The sequence below is a fragment of the Gopherus evgoodei genome, chromosome 5 (assembly GCF_007399415.2).
Source record: "Gopherus evgoodei ecotype Sinaloan lineage chromosome 5, rGopEvg1_v1.p, whole genome shotgun sequence".
Classification (NCBI taxonomy): domain Eukaryota; kingdom Metazoa; phylum Chordata; order Testudines; family Testudinidae; genus Gopherus; species Gopherus evgoodei.
In genome coordinates this window covers 53,880,704-53,906,085 of record NC_044326.1, presented here as the reverse complement: position 1 = coordinate 53,906,085, position 25,382 = coordinate 53,880,704, and the positions used below count along the sequence as shown (strand labels likewise).

Here is a 25,382-nt window from a genome sequence, read left to right as displayed (position 1 = left end):
CAGATAAAATGAGTTCCTTATAAGAGTTTTACAGTATATGTGAATTATGTTCATTAATGAGTGAGCGTCTCAGAAATGTTAGACTAGATTTGTTGAACAAAAATAAAACCACAGTAAACACACAACTCAAACAGATACCCATGACTATTGTAGAAACCTTTATTCTATTTAAAGTACACCCAGTGTCCATAGAGACAAGTAGAATACAGTCAACAGGAATACGTAGACTAATGTTTACATTTTTACTTTTGTTGTAGAGGGGAGATTTTGAAAAGCTGAAGCATCTGTTGTATATTTGCCCTAAAGAAAGAAGCCAGCAAGATCTCAGGCAGGTAAGGAAAATAAAGCACTTTATTTGATAAATAATTGCTCCAGTGATACTAGGTAGGGCACAGTGATGATTTTCTTATGTCATTTTATTTTTGTAGGTCACCATTTAACTTATGGAAATATGATTTAAAAAGAAGAAAACTGCTAGTACAGCATGCAAAATTAGTGATTGTACTAAATTTTTAGACTGCTTCACCTGAAACTGATTACTACCTTGTTCTGTTCAGTCTTGAGTATTTGAGGGCTAATCTGTCTGATGTCAGTTTCAAGATCTTGAGGGAACTCCATCCAGATATATCTCTTGTGGTGTTAAGGGATAGCAGATCCCAGGCCTACAGTGCAGACACACTACTAATGTAGTGTATGTGGGTGCCATGAAGAAACTTGACCCATATGGGTATACTTGATTATGCAAAAATTCTATACTATTAAGCTTATGAAGATAAACTCAGATAATCAGATCCACTTCCTACTTCAAAAGTAATAAACTAGGTTGGGTGATTGGTATCAAATAAGGAGAGGGAAGGAGAAAGAACAAAAAAGTAAAGGGAGGGAAAGGAAAGGAGTTGAGGGGAGAGGAACGGAGTGGAGGAGAAGAGAGAACAACATCTCAGTTTCCATCTGCTAGGAATCAAAGATTTCTAAAATGTCAGACCAAATCTTTTCAAATTTGCTGGATGTTCCTCTTCTCCAAAATGTTATGCACTTTTTAGCTGCCAGGTCATCCAAGCCTCTGTGCCAATCTCCTATCCCTAGAGACAGTCTGGTTTTCAATCTGAGCCTTTTGTCTACAAGCGCTGCTCTAGAGACGCAAGCTTTCTGTGAGTTGCAGAATTTCCAAGGTGATAGGATGTAACACAGCTCTGGGAAGTCATTTTTAAGGCAGTATCCAGGATCATATTAATCCCCCTGCCTACTTCTAGCCAAAAGGCCTGTATCCTGGGACAGTCCCAAAACATGGGAGCCAAAGTGGCTTTGGGAGCCCCACATCTCCAGCAGCACTCCATTTTGGTAAGCCCAGGCATTTTCTGCAGGATCAGCCTTAATCGTAGATCAGTAGAAGAGGTTTAATTTTTTGCAAGGCACTTCCCCACAGGCTAGGGTTCAAGGATATATGCCAATCTTTGTTTCAGGCCTGGGACAGGCAATCTAAATTAGGGAGTGTCTTTTGGACCCCAAAGTCTTAACAAACTATAGATGATTGAGTAAACCTCTGGAGCTCTCTCCATGTCAACAACTATTCAAGAATCTCTGGTGCTCCCAGCGCATCAGGACCAAATATGTCCTTCAAGAGATGCTTACGTTGCTGGTAATGCCAGGCAGCTACACCAGGTAGGTTGTATTAGTTTTGGAGTGCTTGGAATGGGAGAAACTGATCCTCAGTTAAGAGACCCAAACTGTCCCCTTATCCATACACTCTCTCCACATTAATGGCTTCTTGATAATTTTCAGCACCGTGTTGCCCCCAAAGTATAGCATCGATGAGAGAGAGAGAAGGGATGGAATTTACATTTTCTAGCCAAACTGGCCCATGTTTGTCTTTTAGCCAACAATTGTAGGGGACGTTTTACAATCAAAATGGTAGTAGCTATCAGCTGAATCCAATATTCCTGCCAATGGAAGGTGATGGATCAACTCCTGTTCCACCAGCAGCCCAGGGAGTGGTCTGCTCTGTTATGTTTTGGAGCGACAGGGCTGCCTGGCTGCTGCTAAGTCTGTATAATAATTCTGCAAGTTGGAAGTCTCCCAATTTGGTTGAGAGTTGCAGTTTAAACGAAGCCAGTCTGGTCCTCCTGCCCACGGGATTAGAAACTGGGAGGCCTTTCAGAATACACCATGTTCAGGGAAACACGCCTTCATTTTGATATTATTCTGCCTCAAAGGCTAAGAGCAAGGGTTCTCCTTATGTCCCAAACTCTCACTACCTGAACTAAAATAGGCTCTACATTAATTTTGACCAGATTCTCCATCTCATTGGGATGATTTTCCCTAAATATTTCATCCATTGGGTTGCCAGTTAATGTTCCAATTATCATAGATTCCCCTATGAGCTTGTTTACTTACACCCAGAATTTCCAGTTTTTTTCCAATTGTTTTTACAGACCCAGAGGCATCCAAATGCATTAATAAAATTTAATAGGCTAGGAACAAAATCTTTCAGGTTTAGATACAAGAACAAAACCATTATCAGCATAAAGCATCATCTTGTGCTCTTGTTGGCCTATTCTGATGCCATGTATATGTTGACTTGTATACATAGCAGTGGCTAAAGGTTCTAGGGCTAGGTCAAACAGCAAAGGTGAAAGGGGAAAACCCCTGTCTTGCACCTCTGTGAAGTGAAAATGATTCTAAAGTAATGCCATGGGTGACAACCCTGGAAGAGGGATTCATACAAAGAAGTATAATGTAAGAGATAAATTCGGATTTGGCAGTCAGTTTAGCAAGCATATAGAAGGTAAACCATCTTTTAAAAGTGTTCTCTGCATCCAAGGAGACTGCAGTTTTGATGGACTCAAGAGCCTCTAGCTGCTATGATGTCAATCAGTTGACACAAATTGTCAGCTCATCTGTTTAACTTGTTGAATTATCTCTTAAAAATACTTAATGCTTACCACATTAATGCAAACTCCAGAAAGCATCAGGCCTGCATTTTCAAACTAGGATGCCTAAAGCTAGGTATCTAATAACATGAATTTAGATACCCCACCATAGGCATCACTGTGTGAAAACACAGCCCATCAGATTTTACCAGAGCTAATTAAAGTGTTGTGCTATATTGTGCGGGGAGGGAGGCAACTGCCCTGCATGATGTCCATTCCCCTTCGCTTCTCCCCAAAGTGCTGCTTGCGCACTGGGACATGGAACCACACCAGTTCTGCACAAGGGAACTCTTCACTGCCATGAATAAGGGGGTAGAATTTGCTCCTTAGGGAATGTTCCATATTCCTGTTTGTACTGATTTTGTGTGATCTTGCCAGTCACAGAACTATACAGGGTAAATAAAGAATAAAATGTGTTTTCTTTACCTACATATCTCAATGAACAATAAAAAAAAAGTGTGACTGCATTATGAATAATGTTGAAATCTTGCAGTGGGATCTTCACATATAGATCAAATATATAGGGTAAAAGAACTAGTTAAAGAACTATGAAAACAGTTTGGATACTAGGGTGATGAATAGCCACATTAGACCAAATACTTTTCTGAAAATGTAGTTGTTTAGACTTTGATCATACTTCAGAGAAGATGTATAGGATCATAGCCTTCCCCCTGCCTTAGAAACTGGGTCTGGGCAAGGGAAGGATAATATTTTTATGCACTTTACATTTTAATATCCCTAAATAAATTGGGTAATTGTCCATTAGTATAGGAGAGATAAAGAAACCTACATTTCATTTTGTTAACTATGACCTTTTAGAGATCAGATTTTTGTTTAATTGTTCCAATATAAAAAGCTTTTATGTAAATAGAAGGCTCATTCTAAAGCATCTGACAAATATTGACAAAAGTTGTTCCCCTTTTGAAAGACTGCATTATGTGAGTTGTGTGGAGGTTACTGAGAAGCTAGGAGTCTTTTCACACATCAGATCTGAGTCATTGCCAGCCACTTGTTACTCACAGTATAGTAAAAAGGAAACATTTTTTCTAAATTTGATAAATCTGCTAATGATTTAAACCCCATTAACTGATTGACCATGGATCTATAGTGTCTTCCCGTTCATTATGTGGGATTTTAGCAGTAGTTTGGCCTTAGGGATGCTTTAGAATGAGACTTGGCATTAGAGATGGATTTAAGCTCCTGGATCCACCAAAATTTCAACATTCCCCTTATTTTTTGAGTCTTCTCAGACAGACCCTTTCCTCCATCTGCCTACACTGACAGCAAGAGTCTGTCCCTCAGTTCTACTTCCTATTGATGGCAACAGCCTCACCAGGATCTTCCTCCTACACAGGCAGCCCAGTCCTGCCCTGCCAAATCTATCCTGGACAGACTGTTCCTTGCTCAATTTTCCCACTTCAAGGCCCCTGTGAGGGCTGACTCTTTTCTTTCAAACCAGTATCAAAGCTGGCAGTCTGTCTTCTTCTTACGGTACTAAATGGAATGAATTTCATTACTAATGGGGTATTTCATAAACTGTCACAAGGCAGAATGGCAGTGTGGTGAGCATCAGTACGGCCTGTTCTCTTATCCTCCTTCCCCACACTATGACATGACTTGAAAGACTGAGAGGAGAGACAAGTCCATAGTGCCCCTCTTACTTGCATTATCCTGCTGCTGCAGCATCAGGTGTTTGCCCAGCAGAAATCAGTCAAGAGGCTTGTTGCCTCCTCTAGCCCTCCTGATTTGAGAGGCATTGGCTCACCTTTCCTTCTCCCTTGAGCCTAAATTTGGTCTCCTACCAGTTTGCCACTAACAGCAAAATCCAGCTGTGAAGTGTCCATTTACTGCTGTTTTTCTGCTTCTCTCTGATGCACTACCAGCTACTATAACTGCTTGAGTACTGGAACTTTTTAATTCGGATTCCTGTTCCAGGGATCTGCAGGCAATCCACCTTTGCATGGTTCTCTTCCAGACTTGACCTAGCTAGAAACTTCCAAATTTGTATATTAAATGGTCCTATCCCAGAAATCTCATTTATCGTAATATAACTTGCTGGATCTCAGAATGTAAAAATAAAAAAGTAGCAAATTTGTTAAAAACTATATAGATGAAAAATATTCTAATACAGACAGATTAACTGATTGTGCAGCTGAAAGTGAGATTCTGACGTGCAGCAAACGTTCTTAGTGCCAAATTCTATACTAATATATGTACATGTGGCACCCTTTAATTAAGTGTGGAGTAACATCCTGGGGCCACACTCTGCTCTCAGCTACAGCAGTGTAAATCCAGAGCAACCATGTTGACTTTTGTGGAGGTACTAGTGGTGTAAATAAAGAGTAAGTAAGGACAGAACTTGGCCCCATGCCCATCAGGCAAGCTAGAGAGTAGAGTCACATTCTGAGACAACAGACAGGGTGAGGAAAGGAAATGATAATAGTAATACAATAATGTGGTTACTAAATCATGACATTCACAACAGAGAATCCATTACATTCTGGGAAAAATCTTAAAATACAGAGAAAGCCCAATGCATTAGGAAGAAGCATGATGCAAAAAAAAAGTACCATTTTCCTTTTTTCCTTATGAACAAGATCCTATTTTAAGGGGGTTCAGATGACTTTCTGTTAGCAGTATCCTCTCAGTCTCAAATTTGGTCCCGAATATATATGCACACAGCTCAAGTCTCCCATTGAGTGTAGTGGTACTTGGAGCCCTCAGTGAGTATGGAATTTGGCTCTCAGAGCCCTCAACTGGAGGCCAGCTGTTCTAGTGGAAGCCGTGGGAGGCATGGTATCTGAAGTAGGCCCAATACTTCTTGGTGCTGTTGCGAGGGCAAGGAAAGTGTGGCTACTCTACAACCCGGAAGGAGGGGAAATCATCCACTCCTCCGTATTGTCTGGTGTGGAAAATGGGGCAGGGCCATGGAAACCAACAGCAGTACTAGTCTCGCACAGAGCTCAAGTGCTGCTCTTGTGCCTGGATCCAACACAAGGGCCAGGGAAATGGAAGATTCTTCCACCCTCTTCCTCTGCCTGGGCACACACACAGGGGCTCAACTCAGTCCTGACCACAAGTGTAGTTTACAATTTCTTTTGTGTGTTATCTGAGCCTATTGTTAAATTAAAGTGTGCTGTCTTTTTTCCCCCCTCAAGATTCAAACATGTCTGAAGAAGAACAGAACATTTCAGTGTTTACCTAATAAAACACAGCTCCAACTTTGCCATGCTGTAGTCTACCAAGAGTAAGTAAGAGACAAGAATACTATATTGGACAGATGAGAAAATTAGGGCAAAAACAGGTGAAGTGATTCACCTGATTTCACTAGAAAAAGTCTGCTACAGCTGGGAATAGAATTCTGTTTCCCTGACTTTCTGATTGTTTTCATGTCTCTGTTAGTGCATTTAGCTAATGTTTTGACAAACTAGGCTGGTGAGTAGCTTTGTTCCATTGTGTTGTTTTGTTCTGTGTGACATCAGTTCAGATTCTGAGTTTAGTTATGTTTTTGTCAGTGAACTAGGATGGAAGCGCTTCACAGCTGAATACATTAAGCAGTGGTTCTCCACCTGCGGCCCATGGGCTGCTTGTGGCCCAGTCAGCACACAGCTGCAGCCTGTGTGACATCCTCAGGGCCATACAGGTAGTATTGGATGGGGCCCACAATGGTAAATAGATTAAGAACCACTGAATTAGAGTCTGATCTTTGGTGATGGCAGTCTGACCAGTTAGGTAGTTGATAGTAAAGAGTAGCTGCACTGATAATTATTTAGTCGTTTCTGTGGTTCAGGAGAAGAAGGACCTTTTGATTTCTTTCATGTATGTAACATACCATAGTCATTACTGTTTGGTACTTGGCACTTAAATAGCACTTTTCATGAACAGAGAGTTAAGCATTTTATAGTGACCGGTAATTACCATGGGTGTGCAAGAAAACTACCTTATGCTATAATGGTGTCATCTTTTAGGAATTCCACTCTCTGTTTTGCAGATTAATCCTTATTGTATACTGAAACTTAAACAAATCAAACATTAATTAACGATTGATGTTTTCCATGGTATGTGAAATATAACATGTAATATATTTAAAATTAATGTACCAGTAAGCTGTATATCTAATACTAGAAGGATCCTTTTTACAAAATAAATACATGGTGAGATTTCTGAAAGGAAAAACTTTAAATTGGATAAAAACAACAAGGAGTCCGGTAGCACCATAAAGACTAACAAATAAATCTGTTAGTCTTTAAGGTGCACCAGACTCCTTGTTGTTTTTGCGGATACAGACTAGCATGGCTGCCCCCTGATCAGGGCTGGCTCCAAGCACCAGCATCCCAAACAGGTGCTTGGGGCCGCAGTCTGCAAGGGGCGGATGTCAGTGTGTTTTTGCCCCCAAGCAGCACGCCGAATTGCCGCGGCGGATGGCGGGGACGGTCTGTGCACCTTTAGGGCAGCTCACACGTTTCCGCTGCGGCGGCAATTTGACAGCAGCCTCTATGTTCAGTTGTCCACGGCGGCACAGCTTCTGTCTTCTGGCTGAAGACAGAAGCTGCCGTCGAATTGCCACCGCCGCAGCAGAAACGCGTGAGCCACCCTAACGGCACACGGACTGCCCCCGCCTTCCACAGTGGCAATTCGGCGCACTCCTTGGAGTGGCAAAAACAGTAGAGCCGGCCCTGCCCCTGATATATAAATTGATGGGTCTCAACACAGGCTAAATCATGTGTTGTAACTACTCTGATAGAATTCCTTTAAGGTTTATCAGGGTTCCTTGCTGATAAGTATCTTGGCATCAAAAGGATCAGACTTTTAGAATGCTGTGTGCACAGTTTATGTCCAAAAGCATATGCCATTTTTGTGTTTAATTTACATGTATGACTGATGGACTCTAGGAATGCAGCTGCAGGAAATGTGCACTCAAATGACCAGTCAAGCATTTCAGTACTTGCGCAATCATGGTAATAGCATGTGCAGATTAAGTGTATGTACCATCTGAGGTTCTACAGCTTTGTTCTCCTCCTGACATAATATCAAGTTATTCTGTTCTTAGAATTATACTTTTTTCAGTGTTTCATGTTAATTTATGGAATAATTTTCATCCAGTCTACTAGGAAACATTCTGATGTCCGTATCTTGCAGTTTACATTTTGCATATTGCAGTCATTGTTTGTTGTCGACATTTGTCTTTGGGATTTTAATTCTCTTTCTAGGTGTGAAGCTGGAACCATAATTATAAGGCAAGGTCATGTTCCGAGTGAATGTTACTTAATACTATCTGGAAAGCTAAAAGTCCTATGGGGTGATTCAAATTTCAAAGCCCAAACTTTCATCTCTGAAATATTATGTGAAGCTGAAGAAGGAGACTTCATAGGGGTAAATATTTTCATTTCAAATTTTAATATTATTTGAATGAAACTATGCTTTAAAAATGTTTAAAGGGGATGTTTCCAAAGACACAAAAGGAAAGTCAGTGGAACCTGGATACCTAATTACCTTAGTCTGGATACCTAATTACCTTTGTTAAGTTTTTAATAACATTTACAAAATTAAAAATAATGTGGTAAAAATTTCTCCTAAGGTGAATGTCAGACAAAGTGTATATCATGGGTATTTTTAGCTTTTGTTAAATCGTATTAGAATATTGAATAACTTATGACTTACCATACCCCTTGTGGAGAACACCTAGGGTGCCCAGATATCCCGATTTTATAGGGACAGTCCCAATTTTTGGGTCTCTTTCGTATATAGGCTCCTATTACCCCCCACCCCCATCCCGATTTTTGACATTTGCTGTCTGGTCACCCTAAGAACACCCTGCAGCAACATGCCCTCTCTGTAGAAGTGCTCCATGAATCCTGTGATCTGTGCAGGAAAAAGGGGCAAGTTGGAGCAGATGTGGGGCGTGGACGAAGAGGTGGGGAGAAGAGAGAACTTGGCTCCATGCTTTATTATCTTTCTATGTGACCCTACACCACAGTACATTCCATTGATCCAGGCTTTCGTGTTTCGTTTGTTTGTGGGGCGGGGAGGAGCGGAGGGAAGGGAGACAGGCTGTCACCGGAGACCGGAAACAGCATGTAGGAATGTTTGGAAGAAATCTTATATAGATTACCTTCCTTCTCTTTAGCCTCTACCGTCAGTAAGGGACAATCAGGCCCTTAGACATTTGTTAATAAAAATGAATTTGATGGGCCCAATAGATTGTCTAGTAACAACGCAACATGCTGCTTTGAGAGAATTCTTGTCTCATACTTCCAACCTAACAGGATAAAAGGGAAATGAACACGTGTGATTAAATCTATTTTCATTTTAAAGGAGTTTGTTCCTCATATGATAAAAATGATGGTAACTCTCTTTAGCTTTGCACCCTTAAAACATTAGGCTGGATTTTGCCCCAAAGTACAAGTATGCATCTTCCACAGAAGGCAGCATTCGACCTTTTGAATTTAGTTGCCCATTTAGAAAGCCCTCTGATTTCTTCACCTGCAATAATTTTAGTTTCCCAAAATTTAATTTAGAATTTCCAGGCTTTTTAAAATGTGTCCTTGAGCAGAGTGCATTTGATATTAATTGCAAGAGGCAGATAGGATAAAGCAATATATTATAGTCAATGGAAGTAGATGGAACTCAGTTCCTTGTAGGACTGCATGGTTACCCAATGTACTATTATTAATTTATCTTTATACCTTTAATGAAAAGTTGTACAATCCTCGATGCAATCTTAAGTGTTTTATTATAAAAGTAAACTACAACTGAAAGAAGAATTATGCTTCTTGTTTTTGTAGGAAATCTGTCTTCTAACTAATACAAACCGATCTGCTTCCATTATATGTAAATCCGATGTGGAACTTCTAGTGATAAACAAAGAGGTACTTAAAAAAAAAATGAATGACAAAAGAAGTGGTTTCTTAAATTGAATTTATTCTCTCCTAAGATACTTTTAATATATTTCACATCTTTGAAGACAAAAATGTGCATTTAAAAATTAATCTCTGAACAATTAATGTTCTGATATTTAATTTCATTAGTAAATTGCTGTGTAAATTCTTAACAAGGACCGAACTCTGTATAATCAACAGTATTAGAGTAGTTTAAAATGATTCCATTAGATGTTAAAAATAATGCAGATACAGCGTTCCAGTAGCCAAAGTATTGTGATAAAGAAAAAAGGCACCTGAAGTAAGCTGCTACAAAGTATTATTTTTTAGAAAATATATAGTGTGCCTCTTTATAGTGGTTTCTTTATATTTCCAGTTAGAACCCCTCTGAGAGTCATATATCTAACAATATCATGCAATGGTGCATCAACTGCTAATGTTACAGCAGAAAAGCCATCTGATCACATTGGTATTGGCAGCTGTATCACAATTTGGCATATAAGCCTCTAGGGCTGAAGCTGACATTTTTCATTGTTTTTAGGAGATGAATTATAAATGAAAAATAATTTTTATTGCTGGTTCTGGGTCTCTTTTTATTTTAAAAATATTTACAAGGTAAATCTCGTGAGGCAGTAAGTCTTAATTCACAAGGTGATCGCCGATTGCTAGAAGTCTCTTTAAGTGGCTTTCTAAAGCTGTTTAGGCCATGAATTCCTGATGTAATGATGACAATAGTCTATCTATCTTGATGTGCCAGGTTGTGGAGTTTATTGCTTAGTCCCTCTCTAGGGAACTTTGAGTAACAGTCTTGATTTGTCTCTGGTGAGGGTGGGGGAATAGGGGAACTCATTGGCTGTTCTGGAACATTATAGATTATCTGTAGGAAGCTTTGTGGCATTAGACTCTAGGCCAAAAGTGCTTTTAGGTGTTGGTGTGGTTACCAGTATGGCCTGGAAAAAGAGCAAAGAGAAAAGAAAGACTGTGATGTGATGTTTTACTGTTAGGGAAGCAAATAATGGTTCTGAATATGTGTAAAAAGGTTAGATTTTTTTCCCCAGACATCTTTGTCAATATTCATTATATAAAAAGTCAATACTTGTTATTTTCCAAGATAAATCAGGCTGATATTCTCCTTCTCCTAATAATAATAGAGCTATGCAAGTGTGATGCATTTCAATTAGAAAATGTTAGAGGAAATATCCTGAACGTTTTAGCACTCAGAGATCTTCTTGGTTTAATGTGATCACTTTTATTTTTTTTAAAAACTCACAACAGAAGCCCTAGGAATCTGATTACCGGCAACAATTGTGAGAATAGTTAGTATAATAAAATAGTAATGCTATACTGCAAAAATACACCATAAATAAAGTCATGCCCTGGGTGTGGTTTTTGGTTTTTAAATTTTCTATTCATTGTATTATTTATAAAATGGAAAAGGAAAGAGAGAACTCTATTAATCCAATGACCTTTTTTTCCAAAGAATGATAACTGAGTGCTAATGGAGACATGTAAACAGCAGGTGCTGTTATGTATATGTAGTGCCTGAAACAGTGTTATTACATGATCATCAGTGAAGATTTTCAGTGCGTTTTAGCAGGAATTTACAGACACAATGATTTAGTTTCCTATATGAGAAGAAAAAGTGTTTATATTTTTGCATCTGGAAGGCTTCCTCCTTTCCCCAGTGTTAAGTTTTATACCATTTGTTTATACAACAGTATTTCTTTTGCTAGCACATTTCATTGTATTCATGAATTGAATTAGCAATTTATCAACTGTTGTTGTTTCGGTTCACTTAGGGCTGGTCTATACTACGAGGTTAGATCAAATTTAGCCACGTTAGGTCGATTTTATAAGCAATACAGCTGCACAACTAACCCATTCCGTTGACCTAAAGGGCTCTTAAAATTACCTGCTTACTCCTCCCTGATGAGGGAAGTAGTGCTAAAATCGACCTTTTTGGGTCTAATTTGGAGTAGTGCAGGTGCAGCGTTGTACAATTTGACAGTATTTACCTCCGGGAGCTATCCCAGAGTCCTCCAATGTGACCACTCTGTACAGCACTTTCATCTCCAATGCACTAGCCAGGTACGCTGGAAAAGTCCTGGGAACTTTTGAATTTCAGTTCCTGTTTGGTCAGCGTGGCGAGCTCAGCAGAACAGGTGACCATGCAGTTCCAGAATCACAAACGAGCTCCAGCAGGAAGCGATCGGGAGAGACTGGATCTGATTGCTGTATGGGGAGAAGAATCTGTGCAGGCAGAACTCTGATCCAGCAGGAGAAATTCTAATATACGTGCCAAAATCGCACAGGGCATGGTGAAGAGAAACTAACCAAGGGACACACAGCAGTGCTGCGTGAAAGTTAAGGAACTCGGGCAAGCCTACTACAAGACATAGGAGACAAACAGTCACTCCAGGTCAGAGCCCCATGCATGCGGCTTCTATGATCAGCTGCATAACATTTTAGCGGGGGACCCTACCACTATCCCATCACTGTCCGTGGTCATCTACAAGGGGGGAGTCTCTCACGCAACATGGAGGAGGATTTTGTGGATGAGGAAGAGGAGGAGAATGGGCAGCAGGCAAGTGGAGAATCTGTTCTCCCTGGCAGCCAGGATCTTTTCATCACCCTGGAGCCAATAGTCTCCCAAGGCGGGTTCCTGGACCCTGAAGGTGGAGAAGACACCTCTGGTGAGTGCACATTTGTAACTACACTACAGGGGTTAAAAACAATTGTGTTTAATGTTTGATTTGCTCTGAAGAATTGGAATGCATTCATGGCAGTACAGCTACTGGAAAAATCTGTTAACGTGTTTGGGAATGGAGCGGGAATCCTCCTGGAACCTCTCCATGAAGCTCTCCTGGAGGTACTCTAAAAGGCTTTTCAGAAGGTTTCTGGGGAGGGCTGCCGTATTTCGTCCTCCACAGTAGGACACTTTACCATGCCAAGCTAGTAGCAAGTAGTCTGGAATCATTGCAGCACAAAGCATAGTAGCGAATGGTCCTAGGTTTTGGTTGCGTTCATGCAACATTTGATCTTTATCTTTCTCTGTCAGCCTCAGGAGAGTAATGTCATTCATGGTCACCCAGTTGAAATAGGGGAATTTTTGTAAGCAAACTGTGAAAGGACCCTGTTCGTGCTGGGCTGTTTGCGCTTGGCTAAAAAGGATCATCCTGGAGAATTGCCACGCGGTGGGGGAGGGCTGTGCTGCACATTCACTCCAAAACCAGAGCCCCTCATTTTAAATGGCAAACCCAACCAGGATTGCTTTCTATGGGAAAGGAGGGCGCTGCAGTTTGAAACCATTCCCACATGTTATAAAGGTGGAAGAAGCCAACCCCACGTACCCTTTGACTTACCCTGACTGCCTGGAAACTGAATTCTGTTGCCCAGTTGTGTGTGATGTGTCACCATACCGGCAGGCACGCAATATAGAAAGCAAAATGCAACCTTGTCCTAAAGCACATGTGCTGTCTGCTGTGAATTGCTTGATTCACTGTGAAAGAGTCTCCTTTTTGTTCTCAGAAATGTATCTTCTTAAATTTTACTCTCCCTTTTTATCCTCCCTGCAGGTGCAAATGTTTCTATGTTCCTCGTGTCAACTCCATCCCTGAGGTTATCACAGATTAGAAGGCAAAAAAAAACGCACACGATGACAAGTTTTCCGAGCTCATGCAGTCCTCCTGCACTGATAGGGCACAGCTGAATGCATGGAGGCATATGGTGACAGAGGCCAGGAAAGCATTCAGTGAGCATGATCAGAACACACAGGAGGAGACGCTGAAGCTGATATGGGAGCAAACGGACATCGTAAGGCATCTGGTGGAGCTGTGGGAAAGGCAACTAGAGCACCGACCCCCTCTGCATCCACTGCCCTCCTCACCAAGTTCCATATCCTCCTCACCCAGACGCCCAAGAACCCATGGGGGAGAGGCTTCAGGCACCCAGCACCTCAAATCGAGAGGATGGCCCAAGCAACAGAAGGCTGTAATTCAAAAAGCTCCGATTTGTCATGTGGCTACAATAAGCAAAATGACCTTGTCCTTCCCTCCTCCCCTACTCCACCCGGGCTACCTTGTCAGTGATCTCTCTCTTTTTTTTTTAATAAATAGAGAATGAATGGATTCAAAACAATAGGGGCTTTATTTCCTTTGCCAGCTGTGTTTGACATGGGGAGCGGGATTGGCTTACAGGGAAGTACATTCAAGCTCAGCAGTTTCTCACTGGAGTCTGACAAATCTGACATCAGGAATCATAACATTCAAAAATCAATAGGAGAACACTTCAGCCTCTCTGGTCACTCAGTTACAGACTTAAAGTGGCAATTTTGCAACAGAAAATCTTCAAAAACAGACTCCAATGAGAAACTGATGAGCTTGAATTAATATGCAAACTGGATACCATTAATGTGGGTTTGAATTGAAACTGGGAGTGGCTGGGTCATTACACATATTGAATCTATTTACCCATGTTAAGTTTCCTCACACCTTCTTGTCAACTGTCTAAAATGGGCCATCTTGATTATCACTACAAAAGTTTTTTTCTTTTTTTCTCCTGCTGATAATAGCTCATCTTAGTTAATTAGCCTTTTACCGTTGGTATGGCAACTTCCACCTTTTCATGCTCTCTGTATGTTTATCTATCTTCTTACTATATGTTCCATTCTATGCATCTGATGAAGTGAGCTGTAGCCCATGAAAGCTTATGCTCAAATAAATTTGATAGTCTCTAAGGCGCCACAAGTACTCCTGTTCTTTTTGCGGATACAGACTAACACGGCTGCTACTCTGAAACCTGAGAGTAGACAGTTCATTTTCCCACCTCTCTGGATCTCCATCCCCCACTTAAAAATACTTCTGATATAGCCCATTCCTCCCACCTTGGGATTGAAGAAATGTGTGTGCTGCATACTTCAGCTGGGATGATGATCATTTCCCCCAAACCACTGAGCTCTTTTTCAAGCTACTCTGCAATTCCTCACCATGGAGACATAGTTTTTAAAGTTACAAGAGGAGTTCACACACCATTTTTTTGAAATGGAAACACACAAACTGGTGTTTTCATTTGTACCAGCCCCACAAGAGAGACTGTTTCAGAGTTTATAGAGGCTACAGTGTGATCGCTGAAAATGTGGTGATATGATGACATAATAAACTTTATTAAAGAGCCTAATTTAACAAAAGATGAGTGCTTTGGACTAAAGTCAGAGTGGAATAGCCTGGGTACAGCATGTTTTTTTTGCCTGGGGTTTTATAATAATGTGTTTATCATTTTTGCACTATGCCTAATATTTCTATAAATTCATGTCAGTCAACAATAGTTTAGCCATTTAAAAAGAATGTTTCACCCTCTCTTCTTCACCTTATGTGAAGTCATTTATGCATATTTTGACTTTGCAGGTTCGCTTCGAAACAGAGTGCCTGTCAGTCACATACAGAAATATAGAGCTGCCCATCTACCTTTTTATGTATTATTGATATATTTGACTCAGCAGTGCCTCTGGTTCTCTGCTTTATATTGCAAGAGGTTGAAGATTAAACTCCATAAGAATCCGTCTGCCTAGGGGAATTGAATAATGGAATAAAGAAACAAAAAGATACTTTGAAAGCCTTATCAGCTCTTGGGACTTAGAGAGACAAAGTGGGGGAGACTCTTCTTAAATGCTGTCATTTTATCACCTCTGGAACTGCAAATAAACAGTAGAATGGAAAAAAAAACATGGACAGAGTTCTCTAGTACTTTAGCAATGGTGATCATGCAGTCACAGCAGGCCTTACTGTATACATCTAAAAACAATTGCATTGACGCTGGACTTTCCCACTCCAAACAGTTCCACCAGAGTGTGGTGGTCAGTGCTGTGGGCCAACCTCCAGACTGCTATGAATTCTTTTGTCAATATGGATCATATGGCACTAACTCCATGTGGAGAAGTTAAAGTATGTCTAATGATCCAAAGATTTCTCAGCCAGTAACTCAGTCCAGACAGCTATAAATAGTATCCCAACTTTGGTTAGAGCTGGAACTGGCTTCAAGTCTTGCCTCTGCCATTCATTTTGGCAACATAAAGATATGAATGCCTTCTCATATGTAGCCACCCTTTTTTCATATACCACCTCAGATTGATTTGTATACAGTTGTTGCCATTACAGTTGCCTAGAAGGCAATTGAAAAATGAAAGCAATAGGATGCAGCAAACATAGCTGATGTACCATTGGGTAGGAGGAAATGCTATAGGATGCAACACAGTCATGTTTGTTGAAAATGGGTCAGATGAACATGTCAAAGTATTGTTACATAAATATGTAGTGGGTGGGTATTTTTTCTTGTTTTGTCTTGTTTTAGGTTTAATGTAGTGTGGGGTAGAGAATATGTGTGTAATTTGACTGTGTGATATATGTGATTTCTACTACTACTAATATATTGTAGATATATTACAGTTAAAGGTCCTGAAGCCACCTCCTCTCCCCCCCCCGCCATTGAAACAGATGAGTCTTTTCCCCGTAACTTTCATGGAAGTAGGATCTGTCCCAAAGTGTGTATGAAAAATAGCTCCACTGTAGTAGTACTACAGACCTAGATAATTTATCAGACAATTCTGTTACTTAAATGATAGCAGAATCATAGAACTATTTATGTCAATATTATGTATTTTGTCCTGGATACTATGCAGTTTAGGTACCACTGCGTGGAACAGTGGCTAGAGCACTGGACTAGGACTCTCGAGGGTTGGGTTTTATTCCCAGGTCTGACACTCATCTGCTGTGTGACCGTGGCAGTCAGTTCACCTCTCCATCACTCAGTTTCTCCATCTGTAAAATATGGATAATCATACTGATATCCTTTGTAAAGTGCTTTGAGATCTAATGATGCAAAGCGCTTTATAAAGAGTTAGGGTATCATTATTTGCATCTTTAGGTATCTATATACCTTTGAAAATCTGGCCTCAAGTGCCTAAGTGGGAAATGAAAGTGGAACTTACACTTCTTAATTATGCAGGAGCTTTTGAAAATATTACCCTTAATTTATAGTGCAGTTGAATCATGTTCCTGTGTGAAAGAGGTATTTTACATTGTATAGTGTACTTGAACTTTGCTCAGATTCCATGACTAGAAATAAATTCACAGGATTTCACCCTGTATCTTAGATGTAATTCCTGGGTAGCTAATGTATATGATTTTGTGGTATTTACATTTATCAAAACTGTCATTTCAGTTTAGTGTCCCAAATGAAACATGAGCCCAGTAACTCTTTAAACAGTCTGAATTTCAATGTTTAAATGGATTTGAAATGAGGCAAAAATGAATTGCATCCCTAATTGAGATAGCCAACAAAGATGCCAATTAGTGCAGTTATAACTTCGTGATTGTTGATATCGTCAACTAATAAATGGACTGTGTTCACCAAATCATTTCACATAGGTCACCTGTGAAGAGAACTTGTGGGCCTAGCTGACCCTACCCCACTACTACTTGCAAAAAATGTTCAGGAAGGGGAGCAGAGCTCTGCTACTTGCTTGACAAGGGAAGCCTTGATTCCAGCCAAGAACCTGAGGTGTCCCAGAGCCCTGGTTCCAGCCTGAGCCTGAATGTTTAAACTACAATTAAACAGCCCCTTACCCTGAGCCCCAGGAGCCTGAGTCAGCTGACACAGGTTTTTAATTGCAGTGTAGACATGTTCTAAGACAGCTTGCTACCTAGATGAGCCATTTGGTGGATGGGACGACTAGGCCCAGGAAGACGGACAAGAAGGGACTAGTTGCATGGAGACAAGCCTAGAGCAGAAGGGCAGGATCCAGCCGACAAATCCTGAGACAAACTTGATTTTTAGTTCACTGTTTTCATTTTTGTTTTGGACTCTAACATCTCGGAAAGGGTAGGACTTCAATGTGACTTAGCCAGAGGACTAAGGCACCATGGCACTGGATCTGCGAGGAGTAACATCCGACTATCGGGAATGTGAAGTTGGGAAATAGTGCTCTGATGGGCCACAAGGGGATGCCACCTATACATCACCCAACAACCATCAGCTGCTAACAGGTTTTAGTCTCTCTTAATTTGGGCAGTTTTTAAGATGGAGACTTAGTTAAAAGCCTCCAGAACGTATCAATTTTCTAAGCTATCTACTCTTTTAGAATGATCATTTTAAGTACTAGTTTTCATATTTCTAATATTGTAGTAGAAAAATATATGTTGTTACCTCAGAACTGTATGGAGAGATTGTCAGTGAATAGGTCAGTCTTCTGTAGATTTTATTATGTCATTCTTATTGCTCTTAAAAGTAATAAGATGTGTAGAATAATTAGATGGAATTAACAGCAAGTTGTGGCAATACATTCTATAGTGATCTATTAATCAGAGATTTATGGATGTTGGATGTGGATTCTTTAAGATGTTCAGATGCAGCATCATTTAAAGGCACTTAACTAAAAATTGATGGTCACAGATGCCATATAACTAATCAAAAACTATATCATATGGGTTTAAAGTGTAATTCTACTCTGAAGGAGACTAAAAATGGCATTTGTTGGTCTCATGTTTTTATCTCAGTGCTCATATTATTACAGACCTGATTCTGCAACTCTAACACACTTTGAGTAGTACCTCGCTAGTGACTCTAATGGAATTACTCTTGGAATAAAATACTACTCACAATAAATTAGGATGGCAGAATCTGTTTTAGTTTACAGGTAAAAATATGTGTATTCTAATTGCCAGCTGTACAAACTCACCTGAGAATCTGAACATCAAATTGCCTTCTTTCTGGAATATACATCTTTGCCATTAAACCTTCCCCTACTAGGGTGTACTAACTATAATTCAAGTGTAATTGATGATTGCATCTTATAATAAAGGTTCTTCAACTGGAAATACACTACACTACACAGTTAGGTCAACATAAGGCAGCTTATGTTGACCTAACTGTGTCAGCGTACACACAACAGTCTTGCTCCTGCCGAAGTAAGTGCCCTGCTACACTGATATCATAACTCACCTCCACGAGAGACATAGTGCTTATGTCTGTGTTGTTAGAGTGACACAGTGTCAATGCAGACACTGTGCTACTTACGTGGGCTCATGGCTGTCTTTCCCTGAAATTGAGAAGGCCTGGATCCCCAGCTGGGCTGCTGCTGGGTCTCCGCTTCAAGCTGGACTGCTACCCAGACTCCCCACTTGTGCTGCCACTCGGACTTCCCACTCCCACTGAGAGCCCTGCTGCCTGCTGGGGTCCCTTCTCCCAGCAGGGAGCCCGGCTGCCCCCCTCCACTCCCCTGCCCCAAGCTCTTGGTTCCCCCGTAATTATTGCAGTGGCTGTAAACTCACTTAACCTAGGTCGATTTAAGATTGTAGTGTGAATATACCTATAGTTTAAAAATTGTATTGAAGACGTTGGAGTCAGAAAAAATCTGACTCACTCTTCCAGGGCTGTATTAGTTCTGTTGTCCTAATGTGGTGGAATCCCTTGGATTGCAACCTGGAACTGGGGTACTGCTGTACTCACCTGGGCTGTCTCTTGCAATGCTTTGCTAGTGACAAGCAGCAAACCCCTCCAGGCACGTTATCACTAAGCATAATAGCATTTAGAGCCCCACACCCAACTAGATTGCATGAGTCCTCCCAGAGCCACTCATGAATCACACAGAGAAAGGCATCAGCCAATTTATCCCAGCTCCCCAGCCTTACACCCCAGAGCCGAACCATCTTTCCCTGGTCAGAAGTCTGACCAGTGTAAGTTTATTACCTGGTCCACCCCTCCCTCAATGTGGAGAGAACATACACTAGCCTTTGTAACCTGAGCTGAGATTTCTTAAGCACTTCAAGGAAAATATTTTAGATAAAATATAAAACAGATTTATTAACTACAGAAAGATAGATTGTAAGTGATTATAAGTGGTAGGCATAAAAGGTCAGAGAGAGAAATTAAAAGAAAAAAGATAAGCTCACAATCTAAATCTTATACCTTATTACAATAGATAGTATTTAGATCAAGCAATTTTCTCACCCACTGGATATTATAGTTCTTAAAACACAGGATTCTCCCTTAGCCTGGACCAGTCTCCTCAGTTGAAGTTTTCTGTTTTCACAGTGTTCTTGTTTCTTCCAGCATAGGTAGGGGAGGAGAAAGGCAAAAGCGTGATGACACTGTCCCCTATTTTATATCCTTAGTCCATATGCCTAGAAGACATTAGCCCAGGCATGCCCTGGTGGGCTGTGATGAGTCACAGGGTTGAACAATCCTCCTGATCTGATCTTGTACAACTGAATCATAGAGTTCAGTAGTCCCCATTGCGTGGAGCTTGAGCAGCCCTCATTGAACTGCAAATCCATTGATTACAACTCCGCTGCTCCTGGGAGTGGTTTGCCTTCATTGTATGTCACTAGCAAACATAACATATTTCAGTAACAACCATACAGCAAAATCTCATGACTTTATACACACTTATGATATACACATTTGTACAGAACAGTGGGTTTCAACAGATCATGACCTTTCATATGATATCTTACATGGCATGCTTTGTATGAAATATCACAACCACATATGAATGATGAACATGGGGGTTATAGGGTGCTATTTTGAGGTACATGTCACAGCTAAGAGTTGTAAACAGTAACAAAAATCTTATTTTTGCCAATAATCAGATGTGGTATGATTATATAAAAGGATCAGTACTGTGAGATAATACAGTGTCATTGTTATAAAGCCACTTTTCTGACTGTAACCACACTTTAAATAGTTCCCTTCCTTGCTGGAAGTTTTGTGGTAAGGTACTTGGATCCAAAGACTTTGAGTTATGGTAAACATAATTTTATTAAAATTACTTGACATTAAGTGAGATGCAAGACTTTTGCTGCGGTCACCAAAAGAAGTGAATGGTTGTGCACAATATGGGGATATGACTTTGATTATGTTATTAGCTGTAAGAAGAGTTGTTTGTATGGTTTTATAAAAGTGGGAGGGCCCCAAAGAGAGAAATTTCCCTCCCTTCTTCCTGCACCTCATTTTGGGCCTGATCCTATGAGGCATTGAATATGCTCAGTGAGATATTCAGCACCTTTAACTCATTACGTTTTATGGGGATTGAGAGTGCTCAGGACCTTGCAGGCAGGTTCACTCAGTGACTTGCAGACTTGGGCCCTTTATTTGGTTTTTGGAGAAATTTTTTTTTAAAGTGTAAAGAATAACACATGGTAAACAGTGTACATAAAAATGGCAATATTGGGTCAGACCAATGGTCCATCTAGCCCAGTATCCTGTCTTCTGACAGTGACCAATGCTAGGTTCCCCAGAGGGAATTAACAGAACAGGTAATCACCAAGTGATCCATCCCCTGTTGCCCATTCCCAGCTTCTGGCCAACAGAGGCTTGGGACACCATCCCTGCCCATCCTGGCTAACAGCCATTGTTGGACCTGTCCTCCATGAACTTATCTAGTTCTTTTTTGAACCCTGTTATACACATGAACAAGACTCATATTAACTGAAATATGCTGACAACCGTTGAATCACAGATGTATTAACAAAGTGGTAATACTCCTGTATTGCATTAAATACCCATCTTTGGGGCAATGTGGTGATAGGAGAGACAAAGACAAATGTCAGCTATCATCAAAGGAAAAAAGGTGTCACCAACAGGATAAGGGCTAATAAAAGATTTGTTATGAGACATCTGAAATGAGAACTGGTCTGAAGGTTTGGGCCAATAATTGCAATGTATAAACTGACAGCATATTGAGAGAGTTTTCAAAATGTATTTGTTTTTAAAACAAAGAAAAACTGGGTCCTTTTAAACTTCGGTAGCAGTGATTAAGTATGACACAGATTTTCAAAATTGAAAATATTGGCCTATTATATAACCTATACAGACCAGTTACGTGAAAGCATCAATTTCCTTTAATGTCTGGATTTTTTCTCCTCTAAGAAGTCAACCTAAAACAAGATATAAATTAATGAAATGTAAAAAAATCTAAACAAAATCCCTACCCCAAGCAGAGTTTTTACCCTGAAAAAGGAGAAGTGCCAGACACTCTATGGAGTTGACTAGAGTCTTTGCAATTGCTATTGATTTTGGGTGGAAAGTACTTGGATACTGCTAAAATCCTAAAATAGAATCAGGTCTTGGAGCTCCTCTGACAGCTTTTTGTGCCTATGAAGATTCCTCCTTTAAAGGGGGAATTCTTCAGTGCAGATCTCTTGCTACGTGTAGTTCAGTTTGGTCTGCATAAGACTGAATTTAGCAGACTGAAGACTCTGGTTCAAAATGTTTAAAATTAAAGGAGAGAGATGAAGATGGTAATCTATACCAGGGGTCGGCAACCTTTCAGAAGTGCTGTGCCAAGTCTTCATTTATTCACTCTCATTTAAGGTTTCACGTGCTAGTAATACTTTTTAATGTTTTTAGAAGATCTCTTTCTATAAGTCTATACTATATAACTAAACTATTGTTGTATGTAAAGTAAATAAGGTTTTAAAAATGTTTGTTTAAGAAGCTTCATTTAAAATTAAATTAAAATGCAGAGTCCCCTGGACTGGTGGCCAGGACCTGGGCAGTGTGAGTGGCACTGAAAATCTACTCACGTGCCGCCTTCAGCACGTGTGACATAGATTGCCTACCCCTGCTCTATATAGTCAAGTCCAGCATTTCATAATCAGTATAACAATTTATGCCAGAGAGCAAACTTCACATTAACTATATTTTATGCCTTGGAAAGTGGGAGAGTCCTATAATACATTTTTAAGACGCTAATTTGTTTAATCCTTAGAGGCAGCAAAATAATCTTGGGTTATTTTAAGTAAAAAGATGCCCGAGGAGAGAGAATCTATATCAGTACCACCTGGGTCAGAACGAACATTTAAAGAAGTAATGTGTTAATTCTTAATAGAATTTATTCATGCATATTTTATAACTTCTAGCTTTTGTAGCTGAATATAATGAATGGAGCTCCAAGAGGTTGAGTCATCATACCGGTAGCTGGTGCCAGTTTCCAGGCATTAACTTTAATTATTTATGCTTTCTCTAATAGAATTTATGGCACATTTTAAAAGTAAAGAATTCTATCTTACCAAACGCATGCCTTGGTACCTGGCAAACAGACTGAGGTTGGCAGAAGTAAAAATTTAGTTTTCACTTAGTCTTTAAGTCAAATATTTATTTTGGGGTTTTGTTTTTTAATTACAGTGTATAATACTTCACCTCTAGGACTGTTTTGTTTGTTTGTTTTTGGAAAAAGGAGCGAATTAGTCAATGGAAGAACAAACTAAGTGGACAAGGACTGATGCTGTGGTTGGCCACAACTTACAATGTGACATAATGCAGCATTTTATGGCCTTGTTAGCTTATGGAGTCTGAATATACAGACCCATGCATCTGTCCTAAATATAATGGCAATATTTTGTACTAATGTAGTATTTTACATTTTCAAGGCATTTTATATAAATTATATTCACAATACCCTTCTGGCAGGCAGGGCCGGCTCCAGGGGTTTGCTGCCCCAAGCAGCCAAAAAAAAAAAAAAAAAAGAAGCCGCGATTGCGATCTGCGGCAATTCAGCAGGAGGTCCTTCGCTCCGAGTGGGAGTGAGGGACCCTCTGCTGAATTGCCGCCGAATACCTGAAAGTGCCGCCCTGCTCCGGAGTTGCCGCCCCAAGCACCTGCTTGATAAGCTAGTGCCTGGAGCCAGCCCTGCTGGCAGGTAATTATTATCTCCATTATCAGGGTCAGCGCTACCATTTAGGCAGCCTAGGCAATCACCTAGGGCTCCAGAATAAATGGTGGGCGCCATTTTGCTGGAGGGGGCTGCAGGCGGCTCCCGTGGAGCTGCCGCAGTGGTGCCTGCGGAGGGTCTGGTGCTCTGCCGCTCCGGTGGAGCTGCCGCAGTCGTGCCTGCAGACGGTCGGCTGCTCGCGCGGCTCCGGTGGACCTCCCGCAGGCACGACTGCGGCAGCTCCACCGGAGCCACGGAGCACCGGACCCTCCGCAGGCACCACTGCGGCAGCTCCACCGGAGCCGCGGGACCAGCGCGCGGGGTGGCGAAATTGCCATCCACCTAGGGCACTCAAACCCCTAGTGCCGGTCCTGTCCATTGTACAGATGGAGAAGCTGTGACAAAGGTGAAATGACTTCCCAAGGTTATAGAGAAAACTATAGTCAGAGACAGAGTTGAAGTTTAGGAATTCCTAGCATGGAAGGTTACTTTATGTTTTAATCCACACCTTCAGTTCTGTATCAGAGGGGTAGCCATGTTAGTCTGGGTCTGTAAAAGCAGCAAAGAGTTCTGTGGCACCTTATAGACTAACAGACGTATTGGAGCATGAGCTTTCGTGGGTGAATACCCACTTCGTCAGATGCAACCTTCAGTTATGATGGTGCAAGTCAGTGTGTGGACAACCATATTCCTGAATAAAATTTACAAAAATGACATAATATAAATTGAAAAGGGTGGTCTTATTCCAGAATAAGTGTGTCCGCACACAGACTTGAACTGACTTAAATAAATGTCTGAATTAAAACAATTTTAGTTGTTTGGGATCCCCTTTGTATGTGGATGAACCTTTACTCTTGTGCGTAGACCACATCTCTCATTTAAATGTATTTGATACAAAGGATATTAAGTGAAATGTTGTCAGTCTAACTATTTGTGGGGTATGTTAAAAATAAAAGCATGCACAGAATTGTTATTATGAATGAAGCGATAATGAGAGGCAGCTTGTTCTAGTGGAGCCAAATTCTAGCCATGGCCCTAACGCGGATTCCCTGTGTCTTAGACAAATCACTTAACCTCTGTGTGCCTATTTCATCATCTGTAAAATGGAAATAGTTCTTCCCTACGTTATTGAGGTTGGAGGATGAATTAGTTAAGATCCCGTCCCTTTATGACAACAAAGGGGAATTTGACCTGGTGCAATAGTGGGATTGTCAGCTCCGTAACATGCTCTCTCTTTCTCACAACCCCATGTAAGCCATTTAGAAGAATGTAGGCTCTGTGGGTGGGGGATGAAATAGGAGGGAGCAAGTTTTGGAGGTGGTTTTCATGCGTAACTCCATTGTGCCACCCTCAAACACATGGAAGGGCAAACTAGCACAAGTTAATGCTGATTCAATCAGCATTATCTTCAGTATTTTCCCCATCCACATTCTGATCCTTTCAACACCTGAAGAAGAGTTAAGGAGCCATGCTGTTTGACAGAGCCCAAAGTAACATCAGATTCATGCTGTCAGTGGGTTACAGGTAACCAAGAGCCAGGGCATCTAAGGAGATGACCCAGGCCTCTGGTGGCTGTCTCGAGATCTCATTAGATGTGCGGACATCTCTCTTTGCCATTTCTGTAGCAGTGCAACCTCTCAGGGCCCCAGTAGAAGAATGAAGAGAAAAGTTTCTGAGTGCAGACTCATGTCATTTAGAGAGTCTTGGATTTAGGGGAGTCTGGGGATCTTAATGTTTATACAGCATTTGAAAATGTAAAACATCATATAAGAACTATGTGTTACAATAATGCATTTTTTCATTCCACCACAGGTAATTGACTCTTTGCATTCCATAGGATTTAAATATATATATAACAAATATATATAT

The 25,382-nt window shown here is 40.7% G+C and overlaps 1 protein-coding gene across 1 annotated transcript in view; it reads left to right on the top strand.

The window, feature by feature from the left end:
* LOC115652666 (cyclic nucleotide-binding domain-containing protein 2-like) overlaps positions 1-25,382 on the top strand; it is an 86,745-nt gene that overhangs the window by 9,480 nt on the left and 51,883 nt on the right. Inside the window, exons 3-6 of the mRNA XM_030565063.1 lie at positions 258-332; positions 6,089-6,177; positions 8,141-8,303; positions 9,716-9,799. Coding sequence (XP_030420923.1) covers positions 258-332; positions 6,089-6,177; positions 8,141-8,303; positions 9,716-9,799 — 411 coding nt within the window. The remainder of the gene's footprint in view (positions 1-257; positions 333-6,088; positions 6,178-8,140; positions 8,304-9,715; positions 9,800-25,382) is intronic.